The sequence below is a fragment of the Chionomys nivalis genome, chromosome 3, assembly GCF_950005125.1.
Source record: "Chionomys nivalis chromosome 3, mChiNiv1.1, whole genome shotgun sequence".
NCBI classification, from domain to species: Eukaryota; Metazoa; Chordata; class Mammalia; order Rodentia; family Cricetidae; genus Chionomys; species Chionomys nivalis.
The window spans coordinates 84,933,153-84,952,904 of record NC_080088.1 but is presented as its reverse complement, the minus strand read 5'-3'; the positions used below and the strand labels follow the sequence as shown (position 1 = coordinate 84,952,904).

General features: G+C 46.6%; 1 protein-coding gene across 3 annotated transcripts; it reads right to left on the bottom strand.

The window, feature by feature from the left end:
- Positions 1–4,614: 4,614 nt before the first annotated feature.
- Positions 4,615–19,752, bottom strand: Slc46a3 (solute carrier family 46 member 3). 3 transcript variants are annotated; one of them, XM_057765788.1, is made up of 6 exons: positions 19,613–19,752; positions 18,786–18,998; positions 12,281–13,151; positions 10,031–10,114; positions 5,945–6,101; positions 4,615–5,309 (listed from the first exon to the last, which is right to left on the bottom strand). In XM_057765788.1, exons 2-6 carry the CDS (start codon positions 18,972–18,974, stop codon positions 5,228–5,230), a joined length of 1,383 nt encoding a protein of 460 aa, XP_057621771.1. In that variant the 5' UTR covers positions 18,975–18,998; positions 19,613–19,752; the 3' UTR covers positions 4,615–5,227. The 3 variants fall into 3 exon arrangements, with proteins under 3 accessions (XP_057621771.1, XP_057621770.1, XP_057621772.1); XM_057765787.1 differs by lacking the exon at positions 19,613–19,752 and adding an exon at positions 19,473–19,603; XM_057765789.1 differs by lacking the exon at positions 19,613–19,752 and adding an exon at positions 19,473–19,603 and having other exon boundaries at positions 18,866–18,998.

Genomic DNA, 19,752 nt, shown 5'->3' with positions numbered 1-19,752 from the left:
GCAGTTTGTAGGAGATGGTCCTCTCCTACCATTTGGGTCCCTGGGATTGAACTTCAGGTTGTCTTGGTGGCAAGCACCTTGATCTGAGGAGCCATCTTGTTAGCCCCGGGTTAGTTTCTAAAGTAGATTGCAAGACTCCAGTGTGGTCTACTGAATTCAGATAACCCAGAACGTGAAAGCAAGGGAATTTGTCTCCCTCCTTCCCCTCTCCCGTCCCTCCTCTCCCACTCTTGCATAGCTCAGGCTGATACACGAGCATTTCTTTAGAACACTGAACTCGAGGCCACCTCCGCCTGTTTTCAAGCTCATCTAGAGATCCTTGGTCCGTGGAATCCCCTTCCAGAGCCTCTATTGGATGCCTGAAATTGTGACTATTACCTAACTCTTTTTTCCCCCAAACCTATGCCTATGGTAATTAATTTACAAATTAAATGGCTATTAATTTACAAGGTATAAATAATAAAATTGATAATCTATAAAGTAAAAGGTCAACAGTAATAGCTGTTATAGATAACAACTGATAATAAGCTAAAGCAATTGCCTCAGTGTCTTGTAATAAAGTCGTGACTGGGTCTCTGCAAGACATTGATATTTTTGGGCTTTGACCACAGGTAACAAGCCATTGAGCTACAAGCCGTAGAGAGATGGATGAAAAGATGGAGAATAAAGCTCATGAGTGGTTGTACATTATGATTTCGGTGTTGGGTGGTCATCCTGGAAACATGTTCCTCTCCCATGACAACTGATTCAGGAGATGTGAGACAGCCCACCTTTCCTAAAGTGCTGAACCAAAGGAGCATTTTTCTCCTTTGAGTTCTGGATTCTATAAAGACCAATCCTGCCTTAATATTATTTCTTTAAATAGTCAGGCTGTACTGTGGATATTAGATGACAGCTTTCTTAAAGAGTTAACTTAGTAAATTTTTAAAAAAGATTTTTGTTTTATATGTATGAATGTTTGCCTGTATTATGTATGTGCACCATGTGTGTACAGTACCTGAGGAGGCCAGAAGAGGGTGCTAGATCCCCTGCCCCAAGTTACAGATGGCTGTGACCATGGGCTTGTGAACATAGGATGCTGGAAATTGAGCTCAGGTCATCTTAATCCCTGAGCCATCTTTTCAATCCCTATTTTTTTGAGACAGGGTTTCTCTGTGTAGCCCTGGCTATCCTAGAACTCTCTCTGTAGACCAGGCTGGCTTCAAACTCAGATCCACCTGCTTCTGTCTCCCCAGTGCTAAGATTAAAAGTGTGTGCTACCACCACTTGTAAGATTTACTGCTCCTTGTAAGATTTGTATTATTTATTAACGTATGTTTTTAAGGTGGTAGATTTGATCCTGATATTTGATACAGTACCTCAGTGTACTTTGCTCCTATTCAGTCCTTCACACCTTGTCTTGCCTCCTCCTGTCTCATCAAATAGTTCATCTTTTTTTTTTCCTTCTAGACATCTATTTATTTATTATGTATAGTGTTCCTTCTGCATGTACACCTCCATGCCAGAAGAGGGCTCCAGGTCTCATTACAGATGGTTGTGTGCCACCATGTGGTTGCTGGGAATTGAACTCAAAACCTCCGGAAGAGCAGCCAGTGTTCTCATCTCTCCAGCCCCAGTTCATGTTTTTCACATGTAAATCTAGAGTCATAAATGGGAAAACCTATTTGCCTTACTCCCCATTACCCTCTCGTGCTAAACACCAATTCACATAAAACAAATAAATTTTAAGTAATAAAGATGAGTTGTGTTTTGTTTTGTTTTTTTTTAAAGATCATCCTGTCTAGTCTCTACAATGGGTAGTCGCTGTAAACTATCCAGGTGAGGACCCGTGGGGCTGTGGGGATGCATTTCTACCCATCAGCAGTGTTGGGATCAAACACAGGGCCTTGTACCCTGTGGGCAAGTGCCCTGCCACTGAACACACCCCATCCCTGTGACGTGGTTTTCATAGGCTCTTCACACTGTCGGTTCATTGTGCATTTCTTGTTTTGGATGTGAGCATGCACCCAGTGGTGATGATGATGCTTCTTAGTGTCCAGTCCATCTGCATCTGCTGCTGTTGTAGAATGACCACGGTGTCATTTTGAAATATGATAAAGGAGCAGGATGAATGAAGAGGTGTTGGAGACGTGAGAGAGAAGGAAAAGCAAAGAGGTTTTTGTTTTGGGGTTTTTATTGTTTTTTTTTTTTTTTTTTGCTTGCTTTGTTTTGTTTTCTTTTGTGGGGGTGAGGGGAGGATATAGTGGAACTAGGAGGTGAGCAGAATTGGGGTGTATGATGTGAAACTCCCAAAGAATCAATAAAGAGGTTTAAAAAAAAAAACTGTTAAAGGGGCTGGGGAGACAGCTCAGTCAGTAAAAGTTTTTGCCTTGCAAACAGGAAGCCATGAGTTCAGTCCCTCAGAACTCATCAAGAAAGCCAGCTTGGCAGTGTGACTTGGAATCCCAGCTCTGGGGAGTTGGAGACTCACTGGCCAGCCAGCCCTGGCTCCTTGGAAAGCAACAGACTAGACCCAGGACCAAAGAAACATGCCCTGACTCTGAAACCAGTGCCAAAGAAACACACTTTGTGCCTAGAATCAGAGCCAGTGAAAGAAATATGCCCTGGTCTGAAGATTAGAGTCAAAAGGTTAAAAAGAACCAGTGAAAGAAACACTGTTTGACCCTGTGATCAGAGCCATTTCTGCCCCTGACCAACTAATCAACTGACCAACTAAACTAACCAATCCCTGAGCAGGGAAAACTAACCAATCCCTCTTCTCCCTGGAAAAACTCCACCCCTAAGAAGCCCTATATAAGCCTCTCTGCCTGTTCAGTAGCAGGATGCCTTTTACTTCCCTGACAGAGGCAGCCACTCTCCAGGACTACTCCCTCCAAAAAAAACCTTTCTCTCAAAGAGTCTTGGGTGAAGATTTTCATTCGCTGACAGGCTTCCTAAGAAGGGCTAAGCAAGGCTGAGCAGAGAAGAACTTTTCGCCTGAGCTGGAGGGGCTTCCCCTTTATCAGAGTGTTAGCAGAAGTAACATCTCCGGTGGAAGAAGCTGACGCTCTGGTAGCATGTTCCCTCAGGGAGTCGCTCTCCAGGAGAGGGCAGGATTGCTATATCCTGCCGGGAGCCCATCCCCCACCGCACCCCAGCTTCCGGTAGCCTGGCTTCCCCTTAAGTCAGGACACCTTCCCTCCAGGACTGTGTTTGTCCTATTGCAGCTCAAGCCTCCAGAGCTGTCCTACTGTGGCTCTAGGTAGCCCAGCTTCCGGGTAACTCAGGACACCTTTCCTCCAGGGCTGAGCTGCCCTGTTGCAGCTCTACCCCTCCAGAGCTGTCCAATCACCGCTCTAAGTATAGCCTGGTTTCCCGATAAGTCAGGATAGCTTTGCAACTCCACAGCTGTAATGCACACCCCTACAGAGATAAGAAAGAAAGAAAGAAAGAAAGAAAGAAAGAAAGAAAGAAAGAAAGAAAGAAAGAAAGAAAGAAAGAAAGAAAGAAAGAAACCAGAGCGGCAGCTATCTTGTGGCCTCCGCAGGCACAAACAAATGTATACACACCTGCACACACAGTAAAGAAAAGAAAAATGGAAGGTATTGAATAACCCATGGAAAGAGGGACAATCAACTTGAAAGGTACACAGCCCAACTTTTTTTTCAGTCTGTTTGCTGGGTTAGCTTAGTAACTGTGGGAGTGCTTACTTCATAAGCCATTAAAGTTGTAAGTTTAAACAGTTCTTACAAATAAAAGGAAAGAAACTGTAGTCATCAAATTTAGTTCTGAAACATTTACTGAGCATGCAACAAGCAAAGACTGTCCCAGTCCTCAAGAAGACTGGTGTGGGGGGGGGGGGCGGGGGACAAATAGAATCTTGGGCTGGAGAAATGGCTCAGTGGTTGAGAGCATTAGCTGCTGTTGCACAGGACCTGGGTTCAGTTCTAGCACCCACATGATGGCTCACCTGCATCTGTAACCCCAGTTCCAGATGGCACAGCGCCCTCTTCTCGACTCTGTGGACCCTGCATGCATATGGCGCACAGACATACCGTGTCATCAAATATTCGTACACATAAAAATAAATTGAATCTTTAAAAAATTCCAGTGGAAAATGCTAGATGGGATTCCTGTCTATATAACGGGCTGTGGAAGCCCTGCGGAGATTATGGGAGGGCGGACAAATGTCGAGAACCCTGGCTGTACAGGGAACGCAGTGTTTTGGCTGACACGTGGCATTTCAGTGAAAGGCGACAGGAAGGACAAACGGAGCAGTGTGAAAAGGAGGCGTGGTGTTCGGGAGACGAGGGTGGGTCTGAGTACAGGTGTAAAGTGTTGTGACGTGGGACGGGGCAGGACCCGGCTGTGGTCACATGCTTGCCTGATTATTTTCCTAGGAGCAACAGTTGCTGAAGGATTCTAGCTGGAAAAGATTTGTGTTTTAGAAACATCCTCGCAGCACAGTGTGGAGCCTGGGCGACAGGAAGGTAAGAACGATCAGAGCTGGGAAACCCAGGTAGGGTTTGTGGACCACGATAGCCTTCCACTGAGCCCGAGAGTTAGAGCAGGCTGCAAGGTATGACTGACTTTATACACGGAGAGCTGACTGCTCAATTTTAAAATTTAAGACAGTTTTATTTATAATCTGAATTCGTACTCCCTCCCCCATTACATATAAAAACATCGTCAAGATTGTCACCGAATAAAATATTAGGAGAAGTGAAAACTATTTACTTTAAAAAGTGCTTCTCTTCAAGGATTTTTGCACCCATCACTGGAGCCTTGATAGGTCAAGTATAGGAAGTGTTATAAACGCCTGGAACATTATTTTCATATCAGTGACTAGTCAGCATAAAAATTCTTCATTAAGTCTTCAAAATCCCTGAGCAGCCAGAAGCCCATTGTGCAGACAGACAGACCGAGGTTGGGGCTCCTTGGTTTCCACGTGAGAGATTGGAGCCTGTCAGTGAGGTTATTGCTTCAAGTCTTATTGCAGTTTCCCCAGGTCCCCTCCACTCTCCACTCTGTCTGGTCCATGGAGAAGCGAGGAGGGCTCTGAGGCCTGTTCTTGTCTGTACTGAAGAACACAGGGTGATGAGCGGCCCCAGAAGCAGCAGAGCCAGACACTGCCTCAGAGCTTGCTTGGCTTAGGAGAAAAAACCTGGAGACACAGATTGCTACTGTGGGGTGTATGCTCTTCCGGAGTTGTGCGTATGACGTGCGCGTGCATTACTGTCAACTGTCATCACTCTGACGTGTGCTCACTGGGCTCTTCTGGAGCAAAGAGCGTGTAGCTTCCCTCTTCCCAGCCAATGTACTTGACACCCCTACAAAATCAAATGAGTATTTGGAAGGGGTTAAAAGACATAAGTAACCAAGATTCTCTTGTTTCCACCCATACATAGCTTGTGTGACAGGCATTTTAAACCTCACTGACTCATTATTTATAGCATTTTTAAATTAATAAAATAAATGAGTTCTCTCTCCTACACCCCCAAGATACTATTCTTTTATGTATGTATGTATGTATGTATGTATGTATGTATGTATGTATGTGTTCTGCCTGCATGTATATCTGCAAGCCATAAGAGGGCACCAGATCTCATTATGGATGGTTGTGAGTCACTATATGGTTGCTGGGAATTAAACTCAGGACCTCTGTAAGATCAGCCAGTGATCTTAACTACTGGGCCATCTTTCCAGCTCCCAAGATAGTCTTCTTAAGAGTGCCCATAAAATGACTTCCGTACATCTGTGACCTAAGGCCACCCCCTCCATTATCAATGGCCAGTGACATTGTCTCATTCTAAGTTCTAAAATTATTAACAGGTATGTTCATGACCAACAATTCTTTAGAAAAGCGTCCTCCAGGGCCAAATGTCAAGAATCTGTGTTGTTTTGCATGTACAGTTAGAAGATTCATTTAGCTGTATGTCTTATGAGAAAATCATGAGGTACCTACCATAAACTGATGACTGGGAGGATGAGGAGGCCAGCAGACAGCAGAAAAATGAAGCCAGGGTACCAAGCAACCGTGGCTGAATAAATACCATTGTAAGCAGAGGTCGCAGTGACTCCACTAAGTGTTTCTAAGAAAGCTATGCAAGCAAACAATGCACCTGTTTGCGGCAGGGGTACGGAGGGAGAAAGAAAAAGAAAAAGGGTGAATTACAAAATAATAGTCAAAAGTGAACCACGAGGATTTGTTCGTTGAAAACAGCCACAGAGCTGGTCCATGGTGGCACGTGCCTTTCTTTAATCCCAGCCCTCTGGAGGCAGAGACAGAGGCAGACAGATCTCTGAGTTCAAGGCCAGCCTGGTCTACAGAGCAAGTTCCAAGATAACCAAGGTTACACACAGAGAAACCTTGAATCTTGTCTTGAATGCCTCTGCTCCAATTAAAAAAAAAAAAAAAAAAAAAAAAAAAAACAAGCAAGCAAGCAAGAAGAAAGAAAGGAAGGAAGGAAGGAGGAAGAAAGGAAGGAAGGAAGGAAGGAAGGAAGGAAGGAAGGAAGGAAGGAAGGAAGAAAGAACCACAGGACACGACATGTGATCCTCAAGTGATCCATCCACTCACGTCCTTGAGAAGGGGCTGGGGATGCAATTCAAATGGCACAGCGCTTGTCTAGCATGCAAGAAGCCCTGGGGTCCCCTCCCCAGCACAGCACAAACCAATGTCGTGGCACTCACTTGTAATCCCAACACTCAGGAGGTGAAGGCAGGAGAATCAGAATTCAAGTCATTCTTAGCTTGAGAACCTGCCTCAAACAACAACAACAACAACAACAACAACAACAGCCTGAGAAGTAACTGATCCATTTTGTAGATGAAGGGTCTGAGGCAAGGTGCTCCCTGTGGACTTGATGGGAGAGACAGGGAACACCCCAGTAGCTGAGCACTGACGTCTGCGGGAAAAGCTGACAAAGGTACCTCCAGCTGACTCATTTGGAAACTGCAGTGTTTCCTTCTCCCACAGCCTTGAGGCCAGTCACCCATTAGACAGAAATCTAGCTACGGATAGAAAATACTGTGTGGGCATTTATGCGTCTCCTTCTGACTGAGCTACAGCTCTATTGATCCCATACACATGGCTGTTCTGCTTGCCCTGATGTCCTCGGGGCCCAGTTGTCCTGGTGCATGACAGCCATTTAGCAAGCATTTGTCAAAGGAATGAATAAAGGTTTAACTCAGGACTCTATACCCATCCATCACCCAGTAGCATGTACTGCCTTCATGATTTCTGGTGATGCAAGGAGCCAGTTTAACTGACTTTCCTACTTGCTTAGTTACAATATATTATTTGCGTTTCTTGCTATACCCAGGGATAGTGCTACAGTACAAAAAAAAAAAAAAAAAAAACAGACTGTAAGATAAATAGGTTGGGGCGGACACCATCTGTCTCACACAATATGCTGTTACGGCATAGCGTAGCTTGTTGCTCAACTTTCCTGGGCAATCCAGTGTGTTAAGTACTTGTAGAGATAAACTGGATTAGATGCACCTGAATGAGTGCACTTTCTAGACTTTGAAAACAAACTGAGCAACTCAAAACACCTGTTTCATTGTGTCCCCATTTATGCTCACTATGAGTTTGTGACTGGCGCCAGGACAAGACAGCAAGCACAGGGAATTTCAGAAACATCACCAACATGCTACCTTCTCTCCCTTCTAGTTATTCAAGCACGTGCTCTCCCACTGAGCTATACCCAAGTCTCTGAAGCCTCAGAGTTCAGCTTGCAGGGAGTGAGTGGCGCCTGGTGGCCTCTGTGGTGTGCCCCTTCTCCCCCGATTACTCTAATGTGCATCATATTCACACAGAACGACCGTTTAGAAAAAAATAAAGAATGGGAATATACCGAGCGATGGCAATTTCGCCACTATCTAAGGCACTTCTGAGTTCAGGGGTAGGAACAAGATAATTTATGATTTCTAGATTTATTTCATGGGTACAAATGTTTGGCCTGCAAGTTCTGTATGTGCGCCATGTGCATGCCTGGTGCCCATGGAAGCTAGAAGAGGGTACTGGATCTGTGGCACTGGAGTTACAGATGGTTGAGAGCCACCATGTGGACGCAGAGAACAGAACCCAGGTCCTCTATGAGAGCAGCCAGTGCCCTTAGCCACTGAGCCACCTCTCAGCTCCTTTATCTACATTGTTTTTCTTTTATTGCTATTCTGTTGGTGTTCCATCAAAGAAACCACTGCTGAATCCAAGGGCCCAGGCCGGCTTCTCCATGGCATCTGTTCAGAGTTTTCTCCTCCTAAGCGCTCTCTAGATAACCATTATGGCAGCCTGTGAACGGCTTTGAGAAGACACAGAGTTTGCAAATGGCCAAGAACCAATACTAATATTTTTCCTCAACGTTGACAGAACTGACAAATCCAAACATGCTATTAGGAGCGGTTCACAAGTACTCACGCAGGAATATCCATGCAAGGCTAAGATACGAGACAGGTGAGTACCTAAGTTTGATGATGTCACAGGCTACTGAGGGAGGCCCGCACTGCATGCCAGTAACTCACGGTTGTTCTTTTTTTTTTTTTTTTGCTTTTTTGAGACAGGGTTTCTGTGGCTTTGGAGCCTGTCCTGGAACTAGCTCTGTAGACCAGGCTGGTCTCGAACTCACAAAGATCCGCCTGCCTCTGCCACCCGAGTGCTGGGATTAAAGGCATGCGCCACCACCGCCCGGCTCTCACGGTTGTTCTTAACTACGCCCTGGGTGTTGATTTTCTGCCTGCACCCCCGAAGCTCTCATCTCCCCTGCTCCCATCTGTATTTGGGGACTTCCTCGCTGGCCACCTTGCTGAAGCACTTGGTCAAAGGAACAGAGCAGAGCTGGGTCAGGATGTCTCCTTTCTGCCTGTCTGTCTGGGCCACCTGCCTGTCTGTCTCCACACTGCCCATTCCTCTGCACTACCTTCCATGGAATCCCCCTGGCTTTGTGTTTCCAACTTGGCCTCAGGTTCAGGCCCAGAAGAAAACCTTTCTGGGGCCCGGCATAAGAATGGAACCAAAGGTCACTATCACCCACGCATGGATGCCCTCTGTGTCTGCCGGCTTCACCCTCGAAGGGTCCGCCTTCCACCCATCAAACCTATAGGTAGGCGCCAAACACATGCTGACATTTTTTGTCATTGTTCCCTGGACAACAAAGCAAAATGACTATTCACAAAATTACATCATCTTAGGTATTAGGGGTCATCTAGAGATGGGGAAAAGCTGGGGGGTTATATGTAAATTATATACAAATACTATCCAGCTTAAAACTGTTTTCATTATTTTCATGATTTTTTTTTTGGTTAGTGTGCAAAATAATGAGTCTGACTGACAGTTTCACACATGTGCCACTGTAGTGTGTCAAAATGTTGGTGTCTGTGAGAGGCTCTGGGACCTTTCCTGTCAGACATAAAGGGACAACAGTATTTAGATGGTACTAAGGGTTAGGGATGAGTGTGATGTGTCTTTACACTGTGGAAGGCCAGATGGAAACATGGAGTCCCCAGGCTTTTTAAGAGTTCCTTCTAGAAACCGGGCAATGGCGAGAGAGCTGTACCCAGCCTGCAACCATCCCACTGGATTCTCCTTGCTGTATGACTCAGAAAGGACCATTCATACCTGGGTGTAGACCCCAAGCACTTACAACACCAAGGTCATGGCAGACCTGCCTATGAAGCCACCCACTGGACCCTCCTTTGATGGAGAGGGAGTACCTAGGGCTGGGCATGGTCCACTGAAGATCATCCAGGCACTCAGTCGCCAAGAACCAGAGTGGCCTAGTAACCAGAGTGCAGCTAGGAGTTTAGGAGCGCCGTAGGTTCGCAGTGAGGAGAGCCCTTGACTCTGAGACCCTCCTTCTTCTGGCCGAGACAAAGCCAGAGAAGCCCTCTAAATCAGGGCTTCCAAACAGGGCCCCCTCTTCCAAAGTGTTAAGCTTCTCCTTCAAAGGAGAGCCAGGTAGAAAGCCCGGTAGGCGGCTCAGAAGCTGCCGGCATCGATCGTACAGGCTGAAGTTGGAAACATCTGTTCTAGCCCTTCGCGCGAACTCACCTTGTTCAGTCGAGTGGACCACCTTCGACAGCATGGACCTCAGGACAGAGAACGGCATCATGGTGAAAAAGAACGGAATCCTGACTGTGAGATGAACAGACGACCAGAACAATAGTCAAATCAGGCTAAGTCGTGGTGCGCGCTCGCCTAAACAGCTCTTCCTATGAGCAGCTTGACTCACAACCACTGAAGATCCAGCTGCCCGCAGCTTTGCCTAGCTAACAGAGGGCTGACGGGCCATTTGAAGCTTGCTTTACTCTAGAATTCTGGTTTGGGTTCTACAAATAGTACTCACGAATTTTTTTTTTTTTTTTTTTTTTTTTGGTTTTTCGAGACAGGGTTTCTCTGTGGTTTTGGAGCCTGTCCTGGAACTAGCTCTGTAGACCAGGCTGGTCTCGAACTCACAGAGATCCGCCTGCCTCTGCCTCCCGAGTGCTGGGATTAAAGGCGTGCGCCACCACCGCCCGGCTACTCACGAATGTTTTGATCCATGTGTATTCCGTCTGCCTGATTTGGTCTAGATGAGACACATTTGTCTATTTTTCTAATGCTGTAACAATTTATTTCATTTATTTAGTAAGTTTTGACTACTAATTAGCTTCTACCCTGCCTTTTTTTGAGACAGGGTTTCTCTGTCTAACAGCCCTGGCTGTCCTGGAACTCACTCTGTAGACCAGGCTGGCCTCAAACTCACAGAGATTCACCTGCCTCTGCCTCCTGAGTGCTGGAATTAAAGGTGTGTACCACTACTGCCCAGAAGTTTTTACCCATTTAAAAATATTCATTATTTTCATTTATGTGTGTGTACGTATGTGCGTGTGTGTTGTGCCCCATGTATATGTCCATGGTGGCCAGAAGAGGGCTCTAGATCCCCTGAACCTGGAGTTAAGGTAGTTGTGAGCCAAGAAACTGAACTCTGATCCTCGGGCTGGGCTTGCTCTTAACCGCTGAGCCACCACTCCAACTCCTTTTATATGGCTTTTGTTCTTTGGACTTTACATTCTTGGGGCTCTTATTCCCTTCCTGTAAGGATTCCTTTACAGGTAAATTGCCTCCTTATTGTTTTGTTGGTTCATTTTTTGGCTGGAAACTTCATGAACCCAATTGTCTCTATTCTTAAATTGTGAGATATACACACATACACACACATGTATATGTGGTATATATATCATGATATACAAGACGATATGTATGTTTGATGTATATATTAAAATATTACGTGTATGTATACACATTATATATATATATATACATATATGTGTGTGTGTATATATATAAACAAGGTCTCACTATGTAGCCCTGGCTCACCTGGAACTCCCTTTGTAGACCAGGCTGACCTCAAACTCACAGATCCCCCTGCCTCTGCCTTGCAAATGCTGGGATTAAAGGCGTGTGCCATTGCCACCAGTTTTAAGTTATCTCTCTTTTTTCTCTTTTTTTTTCGGTTTTTCGAGACAGAGTTTCTCTGTGTATCAGCCCTAGCTGTCCTGGAACTCACTCTGTAAACCAAGCTGGTCTCAAATTTACAGAGATCCGCTTTCCTCTGCCTCCCGAGTGCTGCGATTAAAGGCGTGCACCACCACGGCCCAGCAAGTTATGCTTCTTAATAGAATCATATTTCGTCACATCATAAAATAATGACATTTGCTCTTGCAAATACTGTATTTACAGTTTCCAGAGTATTTGTACGTGTTGACTTAATGTGGTCTCGTGAAACGGGGAGGTGGTTTCTCCTGTCTAAGAGGCACTATGCAAAGTGCTTTCTAGTTCTCCAAGACCTATTATAAACCCTTCTGAATGAAGCTTTCTTGTGCCCATTGCACGAGGAGAGAGTAAAGGGTTCAGAGGAATAAACTCGCCAAGGTCAACCAGCAATATAGGAGGAAGTCGAGCCTAGTTCTGATTCGTCAAACTGTTTCTCCAGCAAGCGGTAATGACTAACACCTCCATGGTAGAAACAGCTCCATCACCTGTCCCAACACAGCATTCTAAGGAACACGCATTTCAGTGAAAGCTACGCTCAAGAACTGACTCGCACCAAGGATGTATTTTTGGCAAATAGGGAGATTTGGAAAATCGTGATGATCCCATGTATTCGTTATATTTTAGGAAATCTGGTGTTTTAATTACTGGTTTCTGGCAAGCTGGTCATTTGCCTTAAATTGAAATAGAATGGGTTCATAGGGAGCTCTGTGTCAAGAGTGATCCCCTTCCCCCACTTCCTACAGAAACCAGACACGTGTAACTCACCCAGAAGCATCATGAGCGTGGTCCTGGCGAAGGCAGCCAGCGTCATTCCCAGCATGGTGGTAAGAATGCCAATGAAGGCAATGTGAATATCCTCCAAACAATAAGAAAAAAGCCATATGCCTAGGAAGCTGATCAAAAAGGAGACACTCCCCAAAGCTGTACCGTAGCCTATGTACACCTCATCCCAGCAGAGAGGAGAGCCCAGCTCATAGAGTGTAAAAATTGGGGAAATGCCGATGATCACGAAAAAATAAATGACAATGGTAAAAATCAGCAGACAGAGCAGAGACTGCCGCTTCCCGGAGCCATTTTTAAAAAGCAGGTAAGTCCGGTAAAATAAGTCCTTGAGGCTTTCCCTACAGGACATAGTGACCATCTGAGATGAGGACTCCTTTATGGGGTCACTGAGGAAAAATGAAATGTAGGCCAGGTTGACTATAAGAACTACGGCAATGATGAAATAGGACCACACAAAGCCCAGTTCTCGGATAAAATAGCCGGATGACAGGCCCGTGAGCCCAGTAACTACTCCGAGCATAAAATCCAGGACGGCTATCCGAATGATTTTCTGCTTGTATTCTTTACACTGATCGACAATGTAGGCAAAGCAAGCACCCCAAAACGTGGTGTAATTCCCAAAAAGGGCACCAAAGAAGGTGGATGCAATCAGAAGCTGGAGAGGAAGGTCAAAGTAGGACAGTACACACAACCAGACGTTGGTTGCTAGAGAGCCAAGGGATGACAGAACCATGGGGAGTTTCCGTCCATAGTTGTCGCTGCTCGATAAAAGCATGAAGGTAGACACCAGACCAGGAATTAGCCCACTTATTTCCACTTGCAGGTTGAAGAGAGATGTCTTTTTCTGAACTTCCTGGAAGGACAAAGAAGACAAAGTGTTTACTGATACAATGACCATATAAAAGATAGTAGTGTCTGCCTCCTTGATCTTGCAGCTGGTAGCGAGTGGGAGGCCTCAGGTAGGTGGGGGGACAGTACCCAGTTAAGTTTTCACACAGTTCATAAAGCGTGTGTCAGAAGGTCACATGCCCACACTTAGTTATGACACCTACACACCACTCGTGGTAGAGACTCAAAACTATGAGAAGACTGCATGCACGGGTGTCCGTTACTACAAAGGCCGTGTACTTGTCACAGACTCTGGGGCCAGCAATAGAATGGTAATTTTCCTCCCCTACCATGGGAACCATTTGCACCGAGAGATCATCCCGACTCTGGCTCTCCATCCTGGGGGATGACCCTTGCTGGGATGGGTCTTCCTGCCTAGGCTACAGGAGGGAAGCGGACGGTTCACACACTTGCTTGGTAGACTCTAGCTAAGCAGAGTCCTGCTCCCCTTTGAGCCTCTGCATTCACAGACAGACGAGCGAGACTCAATTCCTTTCTTTACTAAAGAAGGAATGAGACAGAGCCAGGGGACGAGTCTTGCCTTGCTCAAGACAGCTGCAGTCTGTGAACTGAGAATATAATGATGGTAGACAAAGGGGCATGGGTACACAAGGACACACACTTGGGCAACTGTGACAGTCATTACGCAACCACTGGATGGAAGAACTTGGGGCTATTTAAAGATATCTGTGGGGCTGGAGATGTGGTTCAGTGGTTAGGAGCGCTGGCTGCTCTTTCAGAGGACCCAGTTTTGGGCTCCATCATCCATGTGGTGACTCATAACTGTAACTCTAGTTCTAGGGGACCCAAAGTCTTCTTTTAGTCTCCACAGGCACCAGGCATTCACATGGTGCACATACATACATACATACATACATACATACAGGCAAAACACCCATACACATAAAAATAATTTTAAAATTCTTTTAAAGACATGCTGTGTGTGTCATGTCTCAGTATTGTCCAATTCATGCGCAGGACATGTGGCATTTTTACAATGGGACATACCATGTGCTAAGAGCAAAAGACCCATGTTGTCAGAAAGCCGTCAGAGAATTAATGAGCCACAAAAAAGAAAATTAAATGTAGCTGGGAGGTGGTAGCACACACTTTTAATCCCAACATTTGGGAGGCAGAGGCATGCAGACCTCTGAGTTCGAGGCTAGTCTGGTCTACAGAGCGAGTTCCAGGACAGCCAGGGCCACACAAGAGAAATCCTGTCTCAGAAAACAAACAAACAAACAAAAACCGTTTTTCTGCCCTGCTCTAACCTAATCTATACGGAGCAAGACCTTACAAGCGAGCCTTCTTACACACAGTGGCACCAGCTCTGAGAACGGTACTGGGCACAAGGCAGGCTCTTGGTGGGTATCGCACAAACACACGGCTGAAGAAGATAAGGCCTCTGCCACTTGCTGGCCATAGAGGATATTATCAAATTATTGTGTCTGTTGCTGCTTCTTCTGACAGGAGGGATAAAAATGAACTCTGCAGGCTGTTGGGAGGGTGACGCTGCCTGGCAGCAGCCCTGGGCCACGCTCAGTGCTCAGTCCTGCCCGTTCGATGTGCACATCTTTGCGTTCTTACAGTAGCCATTGCGTGCATATTTCCCGAGTAAATAAATGCAAAGTCATCTTTTAACCAACTTTTCAAGCAGGTTTTCCCAGGAGGGTTCCTGCTTTATACCGGTCCACCCAAATCTGTCTCCCGCTTGCTTCTATCACCCCTCACCCAGTCTTTCACAGTTACCTCCGCCTCTGCCATCTGTGCTTAAACAGTTCTGTTTTTAACAAGAAACTCAAAGCCCAGTTCCATCTGGAGTCATAATAGGGACACAAGGCACAAGCTATGGGGTCGGAGAGATGGCTCAGTGGCTAGAGCACTGGCTGCTCTTTCAGAGGACCCGGATTCTGTTCCCAGCACCTACGTGGTGGCTCACAAACATCTGTAACTCCAGTCTAGGGGGATCTGATGCCCGCTCCCAGTCTCTGAGCATTCTTACATACACACAAAAAGATGTCTTTTTTTTTTAAAAAAAAAAAAAATTGCAGAGCAGAGTCCAGTTACCAATTTACTTCTCGAGAGGTACTTGTGTAACAAGGAAATGGTGTAGCAAGTGGTTGGAAAATTCCTTCTTCCTCAAAAGTCGACAAGTATGGCTAGAACGCCCCCCCCCACACACTTCTTTACTTCTTAGCCAAAAGTGCCCAACACTGTGAATGGGTTCCCATAGAGAGGTGGCCACTAGCTGTAATTCTCCAGTCTCAGCAATATTACGTGTGTATGTGTGTGTATTGTGGTGGTGGTTTGAATGAAAATGGCCCCCATAGACTCATAGGGATGGCATTATTCTTCAATAATATATGGCCTTGTTGGAAAAGTATGTCACTAGGGCCGGGCTTTGAGGATTCAGAAGTGGCTCACTGTCTCTTCCTGCTGCCTGCGGATCCAGATGTGGAACTCTCAGCTACCTCCCCAGCACCATGTCTGCCTGCATACTGCCTTACTTGCTGCCAGGAGGATAACGGACTAAACCTTTGAAGTATAAGCCAGCCCCAATTAAATGTTTTCCTTTATAAGAGTTGCTGTGGTCATGGTGTCTCCTTACAGCAATAAAACCCTAACTAAGATGATTTTATACATATATGTGTGTATGTTAATATACAGAGGTTGGAAAATAAGACTGTCATTGAAATATAGGCTTTCAAATACCAAATATAGGTGACAGAGTGTAATTTATTCTTTAATTAATTTTTAATTTGTTGAGACAGGTGTCTTTATATATCCTGAGTGGGTCTTGAACTTGTAACCCTTCTGCTTCTCTCTCCCAAGTGCCAGGGTTACAGATGTTCACTACCATAAGGCTTATTACGAGTTATTTTGTGGGGACAAAGATTGAGTCCAAGGCCTTGTGCATGCCAAGTAAACTACCTATCACTAAGCTGCATCCTCAGCCCTTGAATTAGGGAGACAGGATTGTCTCACTAAGTTTCCCAGGCTGGCTTTGAACTCATGATGTTCCTGCCTCTGTGCCCTAGGTGCTGGAATTACTAGCAATGAGTCACCATTCCGAGTTAAGTTTCCTGTCTCCACACCCTGAACTGTAAGATCATACCTTCCATGCTAGCACACAGGTGTACATGGGTCTGTTTGTTATTGAGATGTGCTAGGGTCAGCTTCAGTCACCTCGACACCAACTGGAGTCAGCCTAGAGGAGGGAACCTCAGCTGAGGAGCTGCTTCCATCAGATTGGCCTGTGACCAGATCTGAGGGGCATTTTTCCTGATTGTTAAGTGGTGAAGTAGGGCCCAGCCCATTGTGGGTGATACTATCCCTGGGCAGCCAGTCTCGGTTGTGTAAGGAAGGCTGTTGAGCAATCCAAGGGGAGAGTGACTCCCTCAGTGGTCTCTGCTCCAGGTTCCTGCCTCGGATGATGGGCTCCAGGCTTCTGCCTCAGTGATGGGCTCTGACCTGTAAGCCAAATAAACCCCTTCCTTTTCCAAGTTGCTTTTTGGTCAGTGGTTTTTGTTTTGTTGTTGTTTTCTGCTTTTTTTAGACAGGGGTTCTCTATGTAGTCTTGGCTGTCTTAGAACTCTGTAGACCAGGCTGGACTTGAACTCACTGATATCTACCTATCTCTGCCTCTTGAGTGCTGGCGTGCGCCACCACCGCCCAGCTTTGGTCAGTGTTTTATCACAGCAACAGAGAACCAGACTTGGACAGGAAGGACAGACAAATATGGCTGAGCTGTACAGCGCTCCCTGCTGCAATGCTCAGTGTCCTTTTACACACAATGGGCAGTTAGGGCTGGTTGGTAAGAAAGGAATTTTATTTTTCTAGTCCTCTCCCAGGGCTGGTTCCTTATGTTGTGACCACGACACAAACCCCTACCCCACCTCATTTGGAAATCAAGAGACCAAGCTCACACAACTGAGCTGGTTGCCGGAGATGGAGCTCAGAGCAGGGGACAAGGCTCTCAGATTCAGAGAGAGGGAGGAGGGTGTTCTCTGAGAAGTCAAACAAGGGCAGCATCTGGAAAGTTTCCAGAAGGAAGTGATCTAGGCAAAGGTGATGCTATCATCCCGCTTCTTGTCTGGTCCTGCCTCAGCTGTGGGCAGCAGGGCAGGGCTAAGTGTGGGAAGGTCTAGTTCCCTGCTCTTAGGGAAAGCATGGAACAATTTTGGGAGCAAAACCTGGAATAAGGACAGTCTCTTGAATATCAGACCAATTGGAAACAAAACAAAAAAGGAAAAGAAAAAACAGTCAAACTGAAAGTTTGGCTAAACTCTACAGGAGACCATGCTGCTCTAGGAGCGTATTTGGAGGGTGGGGATAGGGGCTTGTCAGTAGCCAGGTCTGGAAGGGCTAACACTGTGCTTCTCCTCTACTCTCCAAGGGCTTGCTTCTGTCACCTGGGGAGGGGCGAAGGAAATCCCTGATTCACAGAAATGATGGGTTCCTGGGACCCTCTTGCTCCTGGGAGAGATGGATAGTGAAACTATTTTTTAAGAGATGAGGATTCTAACTTGGATGTCATAGTCATGTGATCTTGAACTCACTTTCTTTCAGTCAGCTGTCTAGCCTTCCTTCCCCTTTATCCTTGTTGTTACCTTGAGACAGGGTAGCCCAGTCTGGCCTTGAACTCACAACCCTCCTTCCCCAGCCTCCTGAGCAGACTCTGGGGAGGGGGGTGAACCATTCCAGGAGGTTCTCACCCTTCTGTGTATGACTGTGCAGGCCCTATGGCTGGTCAGAAATGCTCTGTTCCAAGGACATTCTCCCCCAGCATGAGGAAGTAAGGACAGGCCTGACTAAGCAGCTGGACCTTGTCCCATCCAGCTTCCACCTGATACCCTGGGGCAGCTGGGGTGGCTTCAGGCCTTCCCTTGGGGGTCCTCTGCCATGTCCCCACCTCAGACTCACTTCACTACACAGAGTGACCATCAGATGAGGGAAGGCAACTCAGTGATCTCTTCTCGGTATCTGTGAAAGCAGCACCACTCTTGTTTCCGCAAAATATCCCTCACTAGAGCAGTTCTGAGCTGGTAAATACGACACTGTAGGAAAACACCTGATGTGTCGCCTCCTGCACTCTGGACCTGGGCATGGCAGGCTTTTGGCAAAGACGGCGTCTGGCCCCAACAGAGTGATGACAGAGGAAGGCCTCACATGTCTAGCTAAACATTTGCAGGATACTGAGAGTCAAAGTGAGCACTCCCCAGTCCAGATGTGGGCACATGACTCAATTGTGCCTGGCCTCCTGACATCAACAAATGCTGCCCCACCCCCATGGGTGACGAAGGCCCTGGTCCAATTTTTCAGACATTTGTTTTGTTTTCAAGAGAACAACAAAGAGTAGATGCGGTTGTAGTGAGATTTCTAAAGAGAAAAGAGTTGGATCCCACACAGGAGGAATTTTACAAAGAGGCTCATTAAAGGTGTTAGGCGGAACCAAGAGAAGGCCCTGGGTTTGAGCTTTTTTTGGGTGTGTTGGGGGGGAGGGGTTAGGGGCTGGGGTTGTCATCCCTGGCAAGCCTCTGGTTTGGAAACCTGTTTCTATTCCCTATTAACCACAGGATAGGAGGTTTTCATTTCTTACCTCCCGGAATGCAAAGATCGGGTCGCTTCTGTTTTGCTTACATTCAGAGACATTGCTACCAGAAGCAAAGGTGTAGTTACCCGTTTCTTCCCATATCCTCCGGTACACGTACTGAGCTGTCAGCGGGATGTTCAGGGTCATAGCAAACGCGTTTAGGAGAATGGCGGGCTCGATGAATGAAGTCTTCATTTTGCTCAGGTGGGCAGATGGAGTCTGTTAGAGGGAGTGGGGGGACAGGGAAGAGAACTCATTAGTTGATTCCTTTATCCCAGAGGCTAAATTCTCAAAGATGGGTAAGTTGGAACAATGTGTCATAAACGTGAGTAAGCAAAGAGAGTTCCAGATTTCCGAGAGTGCCCTTGCCGGGAGAGAGTTCCCGGTTCTTCTCCAAGGAGCGAACTAAGTTCTCTCAGGACTTAGTTCTTCCCCGGCTCTGCTTAGTCAATACGCCCAGTGCTGCGCCTAACAGCACCGGCTGGTTCCCACTAGGTAAACAATGAAGTTCCTTGGGGACCCGGAGGTTACGCAATTGTTGTTATTTGGCTGCGGATTAAGGGCCTTGCAAAAAGCAGCTACCGATCGGAAGGGGAGTTTCTGTTTTCGTTTTTTAAACTCAGCCCACAGTTACATTCTTCCTGCCTGGCTAGGCTCAGGTAGGACCGTTTTCAGGACTGTGTTTTCAGTTACCCGTGTAGGGCGCAGCGTCCCCGGCTTTCCAGTGCGGCCCCCTTCCTGGGGACAGCGAGTTGGAGCTGGACGACAACAGAGGGACGTCCTTGGAACGAGTCACTGGAGCCCTATTTAAAGGCAAAGCAAGATAAGCGCACCTCCTGGTCTCTAGTGGCTCCGGACTCAGTCCCGGCTGCTCCCTAAGCCTCCGCAGTCTTGGTCTTTGGGTCCTGGTGGTGACTCGGCAGCCGAGCATCATCACCCGAGCCAGAAGCAGATGGTAATCTCCGGCCAGAGC